The sequence below is a fragment of the Emericellopsis atlantica genome (assembly GCF_019669845.1).
Source record: "Emericellopsis atlantica unplaced genomic scaffold F5Z01scaffold_24, whole genome shotgun sequence".
NCBI lineage: Eukaryota > Fungi > Ascomycota > Sordariomycetes > Hypocreales > Bionectriaceae > Emericellopsis > Emericellopsis atlantica.
The window spans coordinates 94,263-113,056 of NW_025764726.1; the positions used below are offsets into that span (position 1 = coordinate 94,263).

At 54.3% G+C, this 18,794-nt stretch overlaps 9 protein-coding genes across 9 annotated transcripts; 5 read left to right on the forward strand and 4 right to left on the reverse strand.

The window, feature by feature from the left end:
- Positions 1-579: 579 nt before the first annotated feature.
- F5Z01DRAFT_682933 (uncharacterized protein) lies at positions 580-4,489 on the reverse strand (the record flags this gene model as incomplete). The annotated part of the gene is made up of 3 exons (XM_046265803.1): positions 580-3,851; positions 3,902-4,373; positions 4,445-4,489. 3 exons carry the CDS (start codon positions 4,487-4,489, stop codon positions 580-582), a joined length of 3,789 nt encoding a protein of 1,262 aa, XP_046115769.1.
- Positions 4,490-5,433: 944 nt separating this feature from the next.
- Positions 5,434-6,058, reverse strand: F5Z01DRAFT_676425 (mitochondrial F1-F0 ATP synthase subunit F of fungi-domain-containing protein; the record flags this gene model as incomplete). The annotated part of the gene is made up of 5 exons (XM_046265254.1): positions 5,434-5,459; positions 5,514-5,579; positions 5,632-5,782; positions 5,945-5,959; positions 6,011-6,058. The coding sequence occupies 5 exons, from the start codon at positions 6,056-6,058 to the stop codon at positions 5,434-5,436; spliced, it is 306 nt and encodes a 101-aa protein (XP_046115770.1).
- Positions 6,059-6,260: 202 nt separating this feature from the next.
- Positions 6,261-7,129, forward strand: F5Z01DRAFT_662280 (ETC complex I subunit conserved region-domain-containing protein). Its single transcript, XM_046263933.1, has 3 exons — positions 6,261-6,528; positions 6,581-6,688; positions 6,742-7,129. The coding sequence occupies exons 1-3, from the start codon at positions 6,347-6,349 to the stop codon at positions 7,049-7,051; spliced, it is 600 nt and encodes a 199-aa protein (XP_046115771.1). The 5' UTR covers positions 6,261-6,346; the 3' UTR covers positions 7,052-7,129.
- Positions 7,130-8,747, reverse strand: F5Z01DRAFT_662285 (CTLH/CRA C-terminal to lish motif domain-containing protein). The gene is made up of 4 exons (XM_046263934.1): positions 8,516-8,747; positions 8,379-8,458; positions 7,996-8,191; positions 7,130-7,817 (listed from the first exon to the last, which is right to left on the reverse strand). The coding sequence occupies exons 1-4, from the start codon at positions 8,516-8,518 to the stop codon at positions 7,371-7,373; spliced, it is 726 nt and encodes a 241-aa protein (XP_046115772.1). The 5' UTR covers positions 8,519-8,747; the 3' UTR covers positions 7,130-7,370.
- Positions 8,748-8,893: 146 nt separating this feature from the next.
- On the forward strand, positions 8,894-11,418 carry F5Z01DRAFT_662290 (uridine kinase). Its single transcript, XM_046263935.1, has 8 exons — positions 8,894-9,578; positions 9,632-9,709; positions 9,761-9,955; positions 10,006-10,048; positions 10,099-10,184; positions 10,232-10,301; positions 10,351-10,582; positions 10,631-11,418. The coding sequence occupies exons 1-8, from the start codon at positions 9,378-9,380 to the stop codon at positions 11,112-11,114; spliced, it is 1,389 nt and encodes a 462-aa protein (XP_046115773.1). The 5' UTR covers positions 8,894-9,377; the 3' UTR covers positions 11,115-11,418.
- A 216-nt stretch (positions 11,419-11,634) lies between these two features.
- Positions 11,635-14,164, forward strand: F5Z01DRAFT_662294 (pyridine nucleotide-disulfide oxidoreductase-domain-containing protein). Its single transcript, XM_046263936.1, has 2 exons — positions 11,635-13,903; positions 13,956-14,164. The coding sequence occupies exons 1-2, from the start codon at positions 11,869-11,871 to the stop codon at positions 13,970-13,972; spliced, it is 2,052 nt and encodes a 683-aa protein (XP_046115774.1). The 5' UTR covers positions 11,635-11,868; the 3' UTR covers positions 13,973-14,164.
- Positions 14,137-15,560, reverse strand: F5Z01DRAFT_727629 (ribosome biogenesis protein Nop53/GLTSCR2; the record flags this gene model as incomplete). Its single annotated transcript, XM_046266670.1, has 2 exons — positions 15,355-15,560; positions 14,137-15,304 (listed from the first exon to the last, which is right to left on the reverse strand). The coding sequence occupies exons 1-2, from the start codon at positions 15,501-15,503 to the stop codon at positions 14,137-14,139; spliced, it is 1,317 nt and encodes a 438-aa protein (XP_046115775.1). The 5' UTR covers positions 15,504-15,560.
- Positions 15,561-15,977: 417 nt separating this feature from the next.
- F5Z01DRAFT_682937 (ras family-domain-containing protein) lies at positions 15,978-16,873 on the forward strand (the record flags this gene model as incomplete). The annotated part of the gene is made up of 6 exons (XM_046265804.1): positions 15,978-16,024; positions 16,082-16,107; positions 16,164-16,252; positions 16,308-16,437; positions 16,489-16,767; positions 16,818-16,873. 6 exons carry the CDS (start codon positions 15,978-15,980, stop codon positions 16,871-16,873), a joined length of 627 nt encoding a protein of 208 aa, XP_046115776.1.
- Positions 16,874-17,196: 323 nt separating this feature from the next.
- Positions 17,197-18,480, forward strand: F5Z01DRAFT_253575 (Inositolphosphorylceramide synthase subunit Kei1-domain-containing protein). Its single transcript, XM_046258521.1, has 2 exons — positions 17,197-17,563; positions 17,631-18,480. The coding sequence occupies exons 1-2, from the start codon at positions 17,519-17,521 to the stop codon at positions 18,321-18,323; spliced, it is 738 nt and encodes a 245-aa protein (XP_046115777.1). The 5' UTR covers positions 17,197-17,518; the 3' UTR covers positions 18,324-18,480.
- Positions 18,481-18,794: the final 314 nt, after the last annotated feature.

Below are 18,794 nucleotides of genomic sequence, written 5' to 3' on the forward strand. Positions count from 1 at the left end.
ACATGGTATCTGAGAGCATTTTGAAAATTTCTGCAATAAGCGCCAGCTATCTCACAAGTAAATGCGCCGGAACAGCCTGTCCGTCAATCATTTACCGATCCATCCATGACCCAAACCTGTACCCTCATTACGTCCATCCCGTTCATCGTCGTCATCATGAGAGGCCAAGGCTTGGTACTGTGTCAGGGGATGGACGACGCATAACCCGCCTGGGGCGTGCAACGTCGGTCGGGTAAAGGACCATTGAATAGCTTCTCCCCCTTGGTATTAAACAGGGAAAGCTTTCGCCCCCTTTCAGCGTAACAAAATCGTCGCGCAGAAGTGCACGAACGATGATGTCCAGTAGTGGTAGGAAAATAAGAAATAGAAAATGCAGGAGCAAGTTGTGTTACTCGCCCTGCCTTGTTTGCTTATCCATCAATCGCTTAATGAATACTTCAAATCGTACATTGTCCGCAAGAAACACGTTCAAAGGATAGTAGAAGTGCCGGACGGAGTACAACAGGCGCTGAGGCTCTGCTCCTCCTGTCGAACAGCTCTAGCGTCTGCGAGAGCAATTACAGAACCGCTGTTTGCGATCTAGGCTTGCATGGGAGGCTGCGTAGGGGATTGGCGATGCCAATTCTCAGAGCCCCTCCCTCGGTAGGTTCCTCGACCCCGGCCACGACCCCTGGCTCCGCGTTCAGGACGTTCTGTATTCGCACTGGCGGAAGTACTCGGAGTGGTCGGTGTTGGGGGGTGAGTGTCAGAAGCGGAAGCACTGTCCTTCTTGTCCTTCCCGCGGTAAGCTCCACGGCCACGGGTTTTGCCACCACGTCCACGGCTGGGACCGAATGGTACGGTGACGAATTTTGCACTCTGTCCGCCAGGAAAGCTGATGCGCACAGAATTGGCTCCATTGACGATCTCACTGCCAAAGTCAAAAGACTCTGCTGCAGTTGCATGGATCAAGAATCTCTTGGGGAAATTCCGGGGGGGAGCGGCCGCTGCTGTCCACATATGGTCTCCAGGGGCATTGTGAGGAAGCTTCACCAGGGGCAGAGACCCCATTTCTGGTTCATCAAAGCATTCCTCTGCCATAGGCTTGGAAGCAGCATCCTTGCCGATGCTTTCATAAGAGAAACGCGCATTGCCTGGCAGCGATACAGTGGCGGAGCTTTTTGGAATAGTGTGATCCAAGGCATTCTTGCTCGAGGATTCGACACCCAGTAAGTTATTGAACCTCTGCTGCCAAGGGGTGTTGCTCCTTTCGCCACCAGGTACTTGCGGCTGCTGCCTCTGAGCTTGTGTTTGGAGACCGATCCGCGCTGCGTCCTTGTACGAGGTGGGGGTGTACGGGGTAGGTTGAGCCCAGGACATCGGCTTTGGGGCGGATTGTTGTCTGGTGGGAGCGACACCGCTAGGGGGGAGTTTCACGACGGGATGGGGGCGCGGCAAAGACACCAACGGGTGCGCAGAGCTTCCATCATATGCAGGATGACCTTCCATCGTGGGGGGCGGCAGCTGAGGCGACGACGGTCGCGATATTGGTGCCCCCATCAAGTCGCCACGAGGCTCCTTTGTAGGAAAGAATCGAGATGTCTTCGACTGCGCATGGGCGTGGTTGGTCGCGATCATTGAGTTGCCAGGCCCTGGTCCTGATCCGATTACTCCTGCAACGGGTGAAGGACCCGGCACTTGGTGTCTGGCGGCAGGGGGCTGCTGTTGCCCTTCGCGGGCTCCTTGCCACGACCGCCCGGCTTGGTGGCGGTGGGTTTCGACGACAGGAGGCATCTGCTGCCGGCGACCATCTTCAGACACGTTGACTGGACGCCAAGTGTCAACAATCGCGGGCCGAGCATCTTCAATTGTCATTCCACGCTCCTTCAGCTGGCGTTCCCTCTCAACTCGTTCTGCCAGACGTTCCGCGGCAATCTTGCGATCATTTTCGGCAACAGCACTCACCCACTTGCTAGTAACGGTGGGCGCTCCAGCTTGTTGGAATCGCGTGTGTGGATGACCAGGGCGAGAGCCAATGGGCGCTTGCTGGCTCTGCTGCACTGCAGACGGCTGCTGCTGCCCTTGAGATGGCTCCCGCGACAAGCTGGGTGGTGCGATTGGGGAAGGTGTCTTGCCGGTCTGAGCCTGCGGCAAAGGGGAATCGGACATGAGTCCAAGATCTGGGTTGAATGTCCCATTGCCAAGACCCCTGTCATTGTTGGGCGAGCCCCAAACGTTGCGCGCGGAAGCTTGACTGCCCGGCGCCCAGGACAAATTCTGTGATCGCTCAGGCCGTGTAGACGCATCTGGGCCAGACGGAGGTGCCCTGGACTGGCCCGACCCTGATCTTTGCCAGCTGGGTTGTTGCCTGTTATCATGGCCATGCGAGGGGCGCCGCCCTGCTGGGGCGGTGGTGATTTGCCCGTCGTTGTGTTGGCCACTCGTGGAAGGTTCGGCGGCTTGAGACTCCGTGCCAGCGCCGGCACCAACCTGCTGAGATTCGGTGGATGTCGATTCTGGAATAGGGGGCTGTTTGGGTTGCTCGCGCTGTTGAATGTGCTTCGGTTTAGGAGACTCGACGGCAGTAGGTGCAGTAGTTGCTTGACTCCTTTCGCTTCTACTAGGCGGTGCAGGCCCAAGCGCAGCAAGCTTCTTCTGAATTCTCTCTTTGCGGGCTGCTTCCTCGGCTGCTTCCTCTTCCTTTCGCTTTCGCGCGCGTTCCTGACTTTCACGCATAAGCTTGTTCTGCATCGCCACATCATCCTCACTTTGAGGGGCTGGTGCATGTGGCATGGGCTGTTGACCATATCCAGGGCCTGTAGGACCTGGAGGGCCGCCATGGTAGGGCGTGGCAAAGTGAGCTCGCGGAGACGGACGAGTACCGTAACCAGTTCCAGGCTGCCGGTATCCCCGATAGGGCCCGTGGGACAGGGCGGGGGACAGGGGACCTTCTGCCGATCCTGCAAACGAGGGTTTCCGAAGACTGTTCGTGTCTGCAGGTGGAATCTGCACCTCACTACCCTGGCCTGCGGTACGCTGGAAGAACGAGCCGCTCCCGCCGCTAACGTTGGATGATCCTCGTCGTCTTCCGTACTGTCCTTCCTGGGATGACCGAGATGTTTGAAAGGCGTCAGATGGCTCGGCTGGTTGTTCTGAACCCGCATGCCTCTGCAAGACTGCCGGTTGCTTCGACTGGTCCGGGCGAAGAGAGCCACGGCGCTCAGGAGCTGATTCAAACCGCCCGGACTGAGAGTTATATAGCTGGCCGTGCGAACCAGAGTCACGCCACGTAGAGCGACTGAAATCATCAGCCGCTATCTCCCTCAATGGTTGTGAAGGAGGGGACATTCCATGGTGGGTTGCTGGCGGTCCATCTCGGTTGTAGCCACGAGAAGCTGGGGCTGCTGATTCTGGTGCCACAGCAGAGGCTTTCTCGACTGGTGGCAGTGGTGCCCAGGGCGACTTTGCTACTTGAGGGGGCGTTGGCTTTGCGACAAACGTGGGCTTCTCGGCCGGTGCCTTGCTAAGAACCAGGCCCTTCCCACTCGGCAATCCACTAGAGGCTTTTGGAGGGGCATGTGTCGATGGAGGGGCTGGCGATTTGGGCTTAGCAGGCTCCTTGACCTCTGGAACTGCAGGTTGAGCAGGGATCGTGGCTGGTGTTGGAGGCTCGTCGGTATGTGGTAGTGTCGTCTTGGTACCATCGGTCCATGTGATCGCTTCTGGTGCCCAGTCATCGTCATCGTCGTCCAAATCTGCCCACTTGCTCTGGCCTTGCGTATCTTCCTCTTCTTCCAAGCGAGTGGCGACGTGAATGCCATACTTCTTGAGATCCTCGTCGGTTAGCTTCTTTGGGTCGGGTACGGGAATAGCTAGCAACGTCAGTACACAATGAGCTCCAACACACTCTCCCTCAACATACGCTTGTTCTTGTTCCAAACCGCGCCAGCGTCAGGCGCCGGTGCTTTAGACCCATTCAACCCAGATGATCGCGTGCCAGAGCTACCGACCCCACTACCAGTCTTGGCCACCAGACGAGGTCGTGAAGAGAGAGTAGCAGAGCCTGACGGCGGTGGCGTGCTGGAACCGCCCTTGGGCCTATCCGCAACTTTGCTGGTCGAGGTTGGAGTGCTCGCTTTGGATGCTAGAAAAGTCTTGTTGACGGAGACGGCCTTGAATGTCGCTGGCTTTTTGACGGAGGAGGCTGTGCGCCCGTGGTTCTTGTCGCCATCCCTGACCTTCGACGCTTCATTATCCGACCCTCCGCTTGCACTCGCATCTGCAGAATTTGGGTTGTCCTCAAGCTGCGAGATGTGCTTGTTTTCGATGCCATCGTGATTGGCAGTGCCGTTTACGACAGGTGTGGCGATACCGCCATAGCTGGGGGAGCTTGCCTAGATTGATAGTTAGCTTTGCCAACGTCTCCATGCTAATCCTCGCTTAGGACACGTTCTGGTGTACTCACAAGCTGGGCATCTGCAGGGCTATCGACGGTGGGCTCTGTGGCCATCATACGTTGCGAAAAGTCGCAGTGCAAGGCGATCAAGACCTCGTTAGTATGTCACCCTCGTTCGTCCGTTTGGCGAAATGCGCGCCAGGAAGGAATCACGGTCCAGTTGCGTCGCCGAGGTGATTGATGGATTGCTTGTTGGCTGAGCGGGCAGCACGGGGGTTGGCTCGGAGGAAGCTTCAAGGTGGGCTGTGACGAGGGTCGAGTATCTGGCCAATATGTGTGTGGTACTGTCGTCCGAGGGGGGTTGACGGACTGTGCGTCGTTCTCGTGCGCAGACTGTTCGCAATCAGAGGGTGAACGGGGGGGTTGCTGTCGGGATGGAGATGCGGCTGTGATGGGCTCTGACTGTTGCGTTACCTCTGCCACTAAAACGTGAGGCCCAGCTGGGTGTTGCTTTTCAAGTTGTCGCTGGATTAGGATTAGCGTGATACTGTGCCTGGGGAGGACGCAGCCGGACGTTGCAACTTGCCAGCAACTGGAGTTGACGAATTAGGCTAGTCCAACTTTCATGTCACGGATTCATGAGAGCAAGACTTGACTTGTGATGATTACGCGGTGCTGAGTTCACTGTCTGTTCAATTTGTGCACTCTAGGACTGCTGAAGGCTGGTAAAGAACCTAGTATTGTAGTACTCTCGGTCTTCGGGTACGTAGCAACTGTGCGTGCCCTACGAAGGAACTCCACATGGTTCAGGAATCAGCAGAGCTGGCCATTATACGTAATCGGGTGACCGAGGCAACTACGTAGTACTATCGCTTATGCGGTGGCTCAAATAGAATCGAGATGCATCACTTCATCGACATGAAATCAATGGGACACTCGACGGACGGGAATGCGTAGAGGTACAAAGGGAATCTGTTCTACGCGCGAGACGCTCTAGAGGTTCCAAGTTATGTACACAGCCATGTCAGGCTTTCCCACGCCATCTCCCGTCAAACAATTTAGTGAGCGTTGTTCTTGTGGTGGCCTGAGAGCACGTAAGTCACTGGGTTTGGGCAGAGCTGTACCGATGTGTACTTACGCAGGTGGAAGTAGTAGTTCTGGGCGTAGCCGACAGCAACGAAGAAGACCAGAGCGTGGATGATAGCTATGCGACAGATCAGCAACCAAGTCGAATCTATCCTGGTGAGAGAGCATACGCTTTACTGAGGCGTTCTTGCCGAAGTGCTTGGCCTGGTAGCGGCCGAGGATGCCCTTGGCCTGGACCTCGGGAGCCGCACCCCTGGGGAGCTTCTCGTAGAAGCTGACGACGCGCTGCATGCGGAGAGCATCTGGAGCACCACCGATGGCCTGTGGAAAGTACCGTGTCAGTCTCCCGTATACAAAATCGTTCCAGGTCCATTCGTTGTGTAATCTCGAGTTCTCCCGTCCCATCAATCGTGCCCATCATGTGATCGTATAGAGTCGTATCTCGAAGTCGAGAGAAACAAGAAGTCGTTGGATACAACGTACCTTGGGGGAGGCGATCTGGATCGTTTCGTTAGAAAAGCATGTCAATGAGCTGGCGGTTAGACTTACCTTAGGAGGGATGAGGGTCGAGAGGGCCCGGCGCTGAACGAAGCTCATGGTGGCGATTGAAATGATAATCCTTCAAACAAAAGAAGAAGGGAATTTCGTCGGTCGTCGGGTCGTCGAGAGTATCTCAATTGAAGATCGTTGCGAGCAGAGGTTGCGACAAGCCATCCGCCGTGATGCTCCGAAAAGCACTCGCTCGTTCCCACTGCCGTGCCGGAAAATTGTTGCTTCCGACGCAGCCAATCAAACAGCCCACAATCCACGACGACCAACCTCAATTCCATCATTCTTGCCGGAGCTCGATACAGCGACGACGACGATCACAAACACCCAATTACAATGGCCTCGCTTCGAACCACGCAGAGCGCAGCGCGCCTAATGCGCTCGCCCCGTGTCGCTTTCGCGACTGCTCCTCGACGATTCCAGAGCGGCGCCTCCACCTCCGCCACGCCTCCTGTACCGACCGGACCTGTCGACTCGAACCAGCCAGACTACAGCATTGCTCCCGATAAGGCGACTTCGTATGCATATCAAAACAGTGAGGCAGGAAGATTTGGGACTGACAAGCCATAGGACATTCACCCCCGTACCAAAGAAGGTCCAGGATGGCAGCGAGGAAGAGATTCTTCCTGCGGCTGTCTTGTCCGGTGCACCTCTGGAACTCCAGGCCCGTACTGTTCGGTATGGACAAGCTCTGTTTCAACCCGAAATCGGCAAAGCTAACGTCTTCGCAGCATCTACAAGGAGGCCAAGCCTGCTACTCAATCGGGAAACTGGCGTGGTGAACACTGGCGAATGGACTGGGACATCCTTCCAAAGGGCCACCGCTGGGAGAATCCTCTCATGGGCTGGCAATCATCCGGCGACGTGATGCAGGGCACCAACATCCACTTCCACAGCAAGGACGATGCCATCATGTTCGCAGAGAAGCAGGGATACGAGTATTTCGTGCAAGAGCCGAACTCCCGGAAGATCACGCCAAAGGCATACGCCAACAACTTCCTTTACTCTGCGAGGAAGCTCAAGCATATTCGAACAAAGTGATTGAGGGGAATCAATTCAAGGGCAAATGTACATATACCATGAAGAAGGCAATTGCAATTCCACGTGTTGAGGATACAATGTTCATGTATGCAGTGCCGTCATTGATACTACATGTAATCTGTAGAGGTGATGTGTAACACTTGACGGTCTACCGAGTTGATAATTGTGAAATCAACCTAATGCGCCAGTGAAGTATGGATGTCTGTTCAGGGCACTGCCTGCGCCCATGGCCCCATGTAAAACTCCGAGCAATCGCACTAGGGTTGCCTGAACGCCTCGCCAAAAATAAAACAAGACAAAAACAATGTAAGTGAAGGGCCTAAGTTGTCATCGCGGTGTCGTTCTCGTATTCATCATTCAGGTCAATGGAGAGATTGTCCGGGATGACGTTGGCAGACAACATCCGTCCCTTGGTCTCGGCCCAGACACGCAACTTGACGAGGTCACGAATGCCAGCCATTGTGCGTCGCGAGCGAGTGGCCATGACCGCGCTAATGACACGTTCAGCAGCATCTGTGCGAACTTTGGTGTCTAGCATTGCGGCCAGTGGTGGCTCTAGCTGACTCCGCGGTATCATGAGCAGAGCCATGGTCTTTTCTAAATCGTCAAGGAACTTGGGGTTAGCTGCCGCCCGTGGTCCGAGGTTCGTCCTCGCAAACTCGAGAGCGTGTTGGATGTCACCTCCATCAACGTCACAATCGCGAATAATCTCAACGAGTTGCAGCCGCAACAGGAGAAAGTGCAACTCTTCGTCACCTTCGAGGATCTGTGGCAGTCAGCATCGTGTCTCTCCGTGGAAGGAAATAGAGACGTTGTGACTGTGCATTATCATAAAAGGTGGTTGTTTCTCATCTCCGGCCCGAAAGCCTATGCGTGGTGCATGTATAACTCTTGTTTTAATCATTTAAGAAAGAAAGAGAAAAAAAGGCGAATGCCTGACGTACCTTGGGATCGATCTCGTTCAGAGTCTCAATCGCAGCCTGCAAGTCGCCTCGCTGCATCTGCTGGCGGACTTCCCATAAGGTCTGAGTGAAGTACTCGTCACCCGGAGTCTTCATATTCGCCTCTTTGCAAAAGTTGGCAGCCGCTTTGGGATAGCCTTCCATAGTAAGGTAGTCTAGGATCAAAGCATTGATGTCGCTATTGATGCTGTCAGCCATTGCAAAGGACAATTTTGGCAAGGTGTAGAATGTGGCTGCGCGTGTGATCAGGTCAACCGAAGTTGTATCGTTTCCTCCGCATGGAATTCTAGGAGAGATTCCCATTGATAAAAATCATCATGTAATGGCCGGCGCTGTGCAGTGGGGTCGCGATGAGATCTTCGTACCTTTTGGGTGCTTTGGCTGCCCACACTCGCTGGTCCCAATTGGGCCGCGCTTCAGGCGGTGTCGAGGCTGCAGAGGACGTCTGAGACACGGTCAGTCCACTTGTCCCAAGACATCGTTGGGACCGACAGGTACGCACCATGTTTAGAAGTGACACGCGAAGCGTGTCCTCCTAAGAGCCGACGGAGCGTGGGACAACACGCAAGTCTTGCAGGCAACAAGTAATAAACTGGCACCAGAAGACTGTGTTCAGTACATTGGGATTGTTCCAATCGCCGTGTGTCACTCAGCTTGACGATAAAGTCGGCAAGATGGTAACGACGATGCAAGATGCAAGTTTTGTGGTGGAGAGTGACGGAAAGAAAAGGTTCATTTGGGTTGCTGGTCAAAGCTCAAGCGGGTTCACAACGGTGAGCTTGCCCTCTCGGAACGGCCAATCGCAATGCCGTTTCTGCTACGTTCCCAGGCACCTTATTAACGAAGTACTAGCTTTACCTACCCTAAACTTCGCCCAGCTGTTGTTCAGTACAAGGTTTACAATGCCCCGAGTATGATGCTATCTCGGATATTTGCTCTGGCAATTAATTATATAGCCGCTGAGCGTGCAGTTTAGGGGCTTGTCAAAGTAGGTGTGTTGTTAGATGCAGTTGACAAGCTTGGATATTGGCTTCAAACGACGGATTCCTCCGCAAATGCTGGAGCACACGTGAGCATTGTACATGTAAATACTTCTATTCTGGCTTTTGCGCGACAATTCTCAATGATCGTCTGCGAAATCTATGTTATTTTGTTTGTGTATACGGAGGGGATCATCTTCTTGATTTTCCGTATTGTTGCTGCTCGCCTCCGAGGCACGAAGGCCGCAACATTCGCCTCTCCACACATCCAACTTTGCTTTCTTGCATATCGAGGTCACGCGAGGTGGAAATAGACACAATTGGTCAGCACCCTAGCAATTACAGTCGGGAACCCTTCTCTTGTCGCACAAAGCGTTGGAAGTCATGGCTTCAACAGCCGAACAAGTTCCTAACATGAGCGGCTTGGAAAGCCATGTTACAGTCCAGAAGAGGGCCTACTACGCGCCGCCGTGGGCAGATGTCAGCATCATTGGAGTAGCAGGGAGCTCGGGTTCAGGCAAGTCAACCATTTCACAAGCCATTGTGAAGAAGTTGAACTTGCCCTGGGTAGTGATTCTCTCGTTGGTGAGTTCTGCGCAATCGTTGTCCTGCGCATCGCTTATGCTGACTGATCGTAGGACTCATTCTATAAGTCCTTGACTCCGGAACAGTCCAAACTCGCATTTGCGAACGAGTGGGACTTTGACTCACCAGATGTACGGAGGAGCAACTCGTGATGTATGAGCTAGACGCTGATGTATTGCCAGGCCTTTGATTTTGACATACTAGTCCAGAGACTGCGTGACCTGAAGGCAGGGAAACGTGCAGAGATACCGGTCTACTCTTTTGCGAAACATGCACGGCTCGATCATACGACTACGATTTACTCGCCTCATGTTTTGATCTTGGAGGGCATCTTTGCGCTGCACGATCCACGAGTCCTCGAGCTCCTGGACATGGCGGTATGTCCAACAAGCAACCGGCCCCCAGGATACCACGTTGACATAGTCAGATATACTGCGACGAAGATGCAGATACTTGCTTAGCGAGGCGATGTGAGGCATCGTAGAAGAGTTTGCCCGATTTGAGTACTGACAAGTCTTAGTGAAGCGAGATGTCCGTGAGCGGGGTCGCGATATCGACGGCATCATCAAGCAGTGGTTCGGGTTCGTCAAACCAAACCTGCACAAAGTATGTTCTAGAGGAGGCGATGAGGGATGAGGCTAATATCCGTCGAGTACGTTGAGCCGCAGCGAAAGGTGGCCGATCTTATCATGCCCCGAGGGATCGAGAATCGCGTAGCCTTGGGTAAGACAGTCCGGACCATTGGGAGACACTTTGTTAATTTTGTTTGCAGAGATGATATCGCACTTCATCGAAAAGAAGCTCTTTGAAAAATCAACTCACCATCGTGAAGCACTCGCGAGGCTTGAAAAGGCCTGTCGTGAGGAGCCCCTCTCAGATCGCGTCGTGATCTTAGACAACACACCCCAGCTGCAGTTCATGAACACTATTTTGCGAGACATCGACACAAGCTCAGAAGACTTTATCTTCTACTTTGATCGGCTAGCGGGCTTGGTCATCGAGCAGTGAGTGCGCCTGGCTTACACAGCTCGACTGTATGCTAAATGATACAGGGCCCTTAATAATGTCCAGTTCGAGAGCAAGGAAATCACAACGCCGCAAAACTACAAGTACAAAGGCTTGACTTCGAAAGGCGAAGTCAGTGCCGTGATCGTACTCCGCGGCGGCTCTGCTTTCGAGTCAGCGCTCCGGAAGACCATCCCCGATTGCAGGACTGGGCGGCTCCTGATCCAGTCCGACTTCTCAACCGGCGAGCCTGAACTGCACTACCTACGCTTGCCTGAAGACATCCACCAACACGAGAGCGTGTTGCTGTTGGACACGCAAATGGCAAGTGGAGGAGCTGCGCTCATGGCCGTTCAGGTCCTCGTGGACCATGGCGTTGCACTGGATAGAATTGTGTTGGCGACATACTCTGCTGGCCGTATTGGTTTGCATCGTCTCAACACAGTTTTCCCCGAGGTTACAGTGGTTGTCTGTAATATCTTGGCCGACCAAGAGCCTCGCTGGGTTGAGAATAAGTATTTCCGCTGCTAAGATAGAGACCACTTTAGAAGTAGCAATATCCGCTTGAGACGGGAGCATACATCAGTTTAGACCAGACTGGTAGACTACCTAGCATGTACATATGCAGCTGTGACTGGCAATTGGTTGCTGTCATTCTGACTTGACTCAAGTAAGTAGTACCACCTAGCCTAGGTCACATAGTACTTCCCAGGTAAGCAAGTACAAGATAGATTCGCAACAGTCCAATATCGTGGTCTAGGGATTGTAGGCACCGGACCCTCCAGTGTTGTCGGTCTTCTGGAACTACTACGTGCGATTCCTAGTGTACCTGAAATGGGCTCTGGTAGATCTGAAGAGTAATAATTACGAACATCGAAGAATTGATGGATCACTGGATCAGATCCGGTCATCGGATCGTCTTGCAATCCGGCAGAGCCGCGCTGCCGAGTGGGTCGGCGCTATCTGCTCGGGCTAGGTCGCATTCAGTGGTCCCGCGTATCTTGGTGACTGAGTGCTCGGGCATTTCTGTCGCCCTTGAAGCGATGACGCCAATGTTCCCTCAGAGACAATAATTACCTGACCTGAGCTTTCATCCTCGTCAGATCCAGCCAATTCTTCCACACGAGATTTGAGTCAATTCTACACGAGCCTTTTCTTCCAAACTTCCGAGTTTGCGACCATGTTTTTCAAGCAACACTAATCGACTGTAACACCTCTGCCCTTCTACATCGGGTCGCTGGACGTCTCGACGACCTCATACCTTGTGACGCCTGCGGTCGCCGTGATGTCTTCAGCATCATCCATTCGCGCACCGGCGCGCTTGATAGCTACCGGTCTCCGGAGCAGCACTTCGAGGGCAACTATTCCTCCCCTACCGCGTCTCTACCCTCATCAATCGCGCACAATCCTCAGCTTCCTCCGTTCCGAAACCTCAAAGTCGAAGAGTGTTCAACTACCGAGTCACTTCTTCTCTCGCGCCCTGTCAGGTAAACCTCTGCCGCAGGTCAAGTCGAAGGCCCTCAACTACACATACCGCCTGGCAGCGTGGGTGGGCGCCTCCCTGACGGTGGTTGGCGTAGGCGTTATTGGCTTCTTCCTGTACGATGCCTCTACGTACAAAGACCACAGCACGCACAGCGACATTGACGTCTCGCAGCTTGCCCTCCAGCCGCGACGAGGAGGACCCAAGAACCTCCCGATAGCCGATGTCTTCATTGACGATGATGACTCGGAAGCCAAACGCAAGCTGAAGCAAAAGCCACGGTTGGTTATCTTGGGCGGAGGCTGGGGTGGTGTTGCTCTCCTGAAGGACCTGAATCCTGACGAGTACCACGTAACAGTCATCTCGCCCACCAACTACTTCTTGTTCACGCCTATGCTTCCGTCCGCTACTGTGGGAACGCTCTCGTTGAGATCTCTCGTTGAGCCCATCCGCCGCATCCTCAGTCGTGTCAATGGTCACTTCATTCGCGCCAAAGCCGAAGACATCGAATTCTCGCACAAGCTGATTGAGGTTGCCCAGACCGACCCAGAGGGTCGCGAAGTGCGCTTCTATGTTCCTTACGATAAAGTTGTCCTAGCTGTTGGCTCCACCACCAATCCTCATGGTGTAAAGGGACTCGAGCACGCATTCTTCCTCAAGAACATTGATGACGCGCGTACCATTCGCAACCGCGTCATCCACAACCTCGAGCTCGCCTGCCTGCCTACCACGTCCGACGAGGAGCGCAAGCGACTACTGTCCTTTGTCGTGAGTGGCGGTGGCCCTACTGGAGTCGAGTTCGCCGCCGAGCTCTACGATTTGCTCAATGAGGATCTTTCACGTCACTTCCCCCGTCTATTGCGAAACGAAATATCGGTTCATATCATCCAGAGCCGCGGCCACATTCTGAACACGTACGACGAGACGTTGTCAAAGTACGCCGAAGACCGATTTGCCCGCGATCAGGTTGACGTTATGACCAATGCGCGTGTGAAGGAGGTCCAGCCCGAGAAGATTATCTTCACCCAGAAGGAGCCAGATGGCTCGCTTCAAACCAAGGAGCTTCCGATAGGATTCTGTCTATGGTCGACGGGAGTCGCACCTGCGGCCATCAGCAAAACTCTTGCCGAGAAGCTAGGAGAATATCAGACCAACCGGCATGCTCTCGAGACTGATACCCACCTTCGAGTCAACGGAACGCCGCTGGGAGATGTCTATGCCATTGGCGATTGTTCAACGGTGCAAAACAATGTTGCTGATCACATCATTACCTTCCTGCGAAGCACGGCTTGGAAGCGCGGCCATGACCCCGAAACTGTCCAGCTGCACTTTGGTGACTGGCGCCAGGTAGCCCAGGATGTGAAGAAGCGATTTCCCCAGGCAGCCGACCACCTGAAGCGCCTCGACAAGCTGTTCTCCGAATTCGATAAGGATCACTCGGGCACACTTGACTTTGGCGAGCTGCGGGAGCTGCTGAAGCAGATTGACAACAAGCTCACTTCGCTGCCTGCAACAGCCCAGCGCGCGCACCAGCAGGGCCAATACCTCGCCAAGAAGTTCAACAAGATGGCCCAGGTCGCAGAAGGCCTCCACGCCAACGATATCCGAGACGGCGACCTGGATGCGGCGACGTACAAGGCTTTCGAGTACCACCACCTGGGCAGCCTTGCATACATTGGCAATTCCGCTGTTTTTGACTTGGGCGAGGGCTGGAACCTGGCAGGCGGCCTATGGGCAGTCTATACATGGCGGTCTGTGTACTTTGCCCAGAGCGTCAGTTTGAGAACGCGGTTGCTGATGGCGATGGACTGGGTAAAGAGAGGATTGTTCGGCAGAGGTAAGCTGGTGCTCGATTTCAGTGCGATATGAAAACATACTAACAGCTGCAGATCTTATCAGCTTCTAGAGTGACGAGCGTCCGTAATTACACCTTGGATCAATATTCGGAGAAAGATTTAGAATGATGATTACTTGTGACCAAAATGGCAGAGTCCAAGATAATCGGGCTATAGGGGTGGGTTTCTCACTGTCGATACAGCCAGGACGAGGACAAATGATAGATAGCGCTGTCTAAATGACAAAGTCTTTGTGCGTCCACTTCTCTGTGACCTTTCTCTTGGCCTGCTTCTTGAAGGAAAGATGTCTCCTCGCTTCGACCTTGCCCCTGACCAGCATGCTCCTGTATCGATCCCTCATCATGTTGCCCTCGGGCTTGAGCAGTCGTAGGCTGTCCTGCAGCTCGTCTGGCAGAACAAGCTCCAAGTCCTTCTCGGGTAGCTTGTACTTGCCAAGCTGCTTCCGCCTCAGCTTCTGCTCCCCTAGCTCGCTCTCGCTGTCGGAGCCGGCGGCCAGTGCCTGCTGCTGTCGCATCAACGCACGAAGCTGCTCTTTTTCGGAGACCTCCTGTGCCAACTCTGCAATCTTTTGCTCCTGCGCACGGCGCGCTTTCATGGCGGCCTTGTGCCTCTGTAGTCTCTCCTCTTCTTTTCTTCTCTTGATCCTGTTTCGCTGCTGGGGTGTCTTGCGCTGAGGAAGCTTCGTTGGCCGACCATCCTCGGCACCGCTCTGGAAACCTTCCCACTCCGAGTCTTCCTCCCATTCCGACATGTTGGCGCGAGCCTCGGCCGCTTCAGCCTCAGCCGCCGAGCGAGCAGCAGCTTCCGCTCTGACGCGGGCTGCCTCGAGGTCAGCAAGGCGCTTCTCCTCTGCCTCAATGGCCTTGGCAGATTCGGCGGCCAAACGCTTCTCGTAGTCGGAGAAGGCGGGATTGTAAGAGTAGCCGCCAGTAGGACGCTGCACCGCGGCTTCAGTCTTGCCGTTGGCTAGAAGAGACAGTGGTGCCTGCTTCATTGACTTGGGCGCCTTGGCATGCACAGGCTCGGGGAAGAATTCGTCGACCTCGATCTCGGACTTCTTGGGCTCGGCATCCCATAGATCGTACGTTGCATCGCGCACCTCAACGGTGTTGTCGTGCTGCCCGTCCGCCACACGCTTCAATCTCGAAAGTTCTTTTTGGGACACCCAATCTGTGCGTTGGCGCTTCACAGGCAGTACACCATCCGTCGTCTTGGAGGGCCGTTTGCGAAGGGACACAGCAGGAACAGCGGAGCGTGCGGCAATGATCTCGTCGGCCTTTAGTCCCTTCTTGAGGTGTTTCGGTAGTCGTTTGGAGATGGTCGTATCGCGGGTCGTGTCAAGGGTGAAGAGATCTTTGGAGTCTTTCTCTCGAATAACGCCACTGCTTGCTGTCAGCCTCTTGTTTCTTCCAGTGAGATAACGTAGACGTACCCTTGAATGATCTCTTCATTCAGATCTTGAAGACCCTGTTGAACCTCGGTGACATCCACATTCTTTCGCCAGGCCTTTTTGCCCTTTCGAGATGGCTGATTGAATGTCTGAGGCGCATCGCCTGACGTAGGACCCTGTATCACAGGCATTTTTGTGTTTTCAGATTGTCGATGCACGAGATGCGAAAGCAGACCGACGACTGTTGGGTGGGGGAGACTGAAGAATCTCCCAATTTTTTAGTGGAACCTCTATCCGATAGAAAGGGCGCTAGTCTAATCTCACACAAAACGGTCGCGGTACGGAATGGATCCTCCGTTTGCAGGGGTCACTAACAATTCACACCGTTTTGCCTCCCGTACCTTACCCCCAACCACGTGCAGCTCGAGTATCGAAGGGTCTATTATATCACCTATTCAGAGCTGCATATGCTCGCCTCCAACATCCTGAATTATCCTACGCAATTCGGTCGTGTACGCAATTCGAAGCCACGCATCGTCCGACTGAAAACTACTCGAGCGAGCCGAGCGGGAAACGACACGTACTCGCAACCTGAGCACCGCACACCGACAACGGCAGCCCCTCTTGCGGATAGAGCACCTCGCTGTGCTTGAGACGAAGGCAACATGGCACAAGCTGGGGGATCGTACAATAACCCCTTGAAGAAATTCAAGTAGGTGTCCGCCACGTTCATGCGGCATGGGATTGGGATACTAAGATGATGCGTTAGGCTGGTGTTCCTCGGCGAGCAGAGCGGTACGTCACGACGAACCTTTGAACGGAGACTACAGCCAGACTGATCGTATTGGCAGTTGGCAAAACCTCGCTGATCACACGGTTCATGTACGACTCGTTCGACAACATGTATCAAGCAACAATCGGCATTGATTTCTTGTCAAAGGTACAGATGCGCCACCCCGAGAGCGAGGCACTAGACACTGACCGATTGGGGCTAGACGATGTATCTCGAAGACCGGACGGTACGATTACAGCTGTGGGACACTGCAGGCCAAGAGCGATTCCGCAGTTTGATTCCCTCTTACATTCGCGACTCGAGCGTGGCGGTGGTCGTCTACGATATCTCAAGTACATACGCCTGTTTTGCAGCCCGATACTCGCACTGACGAACTGGAACAGACAAGAAATCTTTCGAGAACACAAAGAAATGGATTGACGACGTCCGTGCCGAGCGCGGCAACGATGTCATCATTGTGCTAGTTGGCAACAAGACCGATCTCAACGACAAGCGCGAAGTCACGACCCAGCAGGGTGAGGAGGAGGCCAAGAAGAGCAACCTCATGTTTGTCGAGACAAGTGCAAAGCTTGGGCACAACGTCAAGAATCTGTTCAAGAGGATAGCACAGGCCCTGCCGGGTATGGAGGGGAGTGATGCAGCAGCTCAAGCGTCGAGCCAGAGTAAGTTCCGGAAACCACGGTGGCACATTGACCCATGCTGACTTGGCCAGTGATCGATGTGAAGACGAACACGTCGCAACAGTCCCAGGAAGGCTGTGCCTGCTGAGACATGGGAGCCCAAAGGTGCAGATGCTATCATGCTACAAGGGGGAACAGATCAGCTTGAAAGGAGCCGAACATGCGCGGGACTACCTATTTACAATTGTATATTACAGCCCAAGAAACAGCGGTACCTAAAGCAATGAGCTGTCAATGAGCTGTCGTGCAAATTCCTGTGCTCCAGCCGTCATCGGCTCTTGTAAAACTGTCGCGTGACGATCGATCCCTGATCTGCCGGGCGCTATGGAGTACGGACTACGGAGAGTCCCCAAAGGCCGGGCGAGGTCTGGAGCCCGAACCTCCCAAAACGTATGCTTAATGTTACAATTAAACGATCATTTGAATCAATGATCATGCCAGTGACACCGAGAACTAAAAATTAAAACACCATAGGCTACTAATTACTTGTTTAGCAAGGTGGACCCTGCAATCATAGACTGGTGTCACTGGCGCCTGGGAAAAAAAATGTTGCATTGACTTCCGAGGGTTCCGCTGTCGTCACCGCGTCCACGTCAGGTCAGACAAACATCGATACCTAATCATTAGCCCATCACGCGTCTGACTTTCTCTACTTTCCATTATCACTGCACGCCCCTATTTCGGCACCTGTCTACGCTTCATTCCAGCCAAAGCATTCCATCAAAGTAGCATCATGTCGAGATTTACAAGCCTGTACCTCAGGGTGCCGCGTCCCAGGGTAAGTCTACAAATCCTTGCAGGGTTCCTGCGTTCGCTGCGGAAATGGGGCTGATAATCGCTGCCAGACGCTGTTCGGCATCATCAGCCTCCAGACGGCGACCGAGCTGATCTGCCTCGCTCTCGCTTTCAACAAGGTCACCGGCGTCTATGGCCTCCTCGCGATCTTGACCGGGTACCAGCTGTCGCTGATGCAACTGTCGACGTACCTGTACTCTATCGCGGTCCTGGTCGCGCTGGTGTATCTCATGCCACACATTCGACGACAGTCGCCCGTGGAGTGTCTCGCGCTCGCATGGCTGTACATGTCGGACACGCTGCTCAACATATTTTCTACGGTTGTCTTTGGTCTGGAGTGGTACTTTGCCAGCGGCGCGAGCGAGAACCCGGAGAACATTCCTGCGATGGTCAAGGAGGGCATGGAGACGCTGCAGAAGGAAGCGGCCCAACACGGCTCTGCCGTGGCGCAGGAGACGGCATTTAGCATGGCCATGATCGCGTCGCTCACGCTCGTGCGCGTGTACTTTGGCTTTGTGGTCATGGCGTTTGCGCGCGAGGTTGTTCAGCGCCACATGCAGATCGTGGTGATGGAGGCGCCAGTGTACGTGGACCAGACTTCGGACGGGCCATTTGGTGAAGGTCTCCCCGACGGCGAGGGTCGTAGGGGACGCCTCGGACGCATGATGGTCAGGTATGGCAATGGCTATTGGCTGGACCAGGAAGTGTTCCGCGAAGGCAACCACAAGCTGGAGCAGGCATGATTGCTGGCGGAGGGTCTGAACTTTGGAAGAGAGAAGCAAACCGATGGTAGTTTCCGATGTAATGTGTACAGCATAGTTGATACCTAGCGAGCGACGACAGTGGCCTTGCCATGAAGCGAAGGGACGGGCGGTAAGCCGGTCGGGGCGGGACGTATGGCATAGGCGGCCATGCGGACTGAACAATATATAATTACAAAGCACCGAGCATCGACGACGTGAGACGGTAATCGGCTGCTGCGAGCGCGTGCGTATGTATGGGAAGCGATGGTGTGCCGGTTGCGGTACAGGGTAAGTCCATATCCTTGATTAAGCTCTACCTGGCAGAAGACGCGGACCCGGCCTTCGGAGGCCCACACAGGCGGTAGATTTCGCCATCTCCGGCTGCTCGGGCTGTCGGGGGGACGCCCAGCGCCCAGCCGTCGACGGAACTCGGCTGAATCTCGCAGTTTCCCCCAGAGCCACCACGAATCC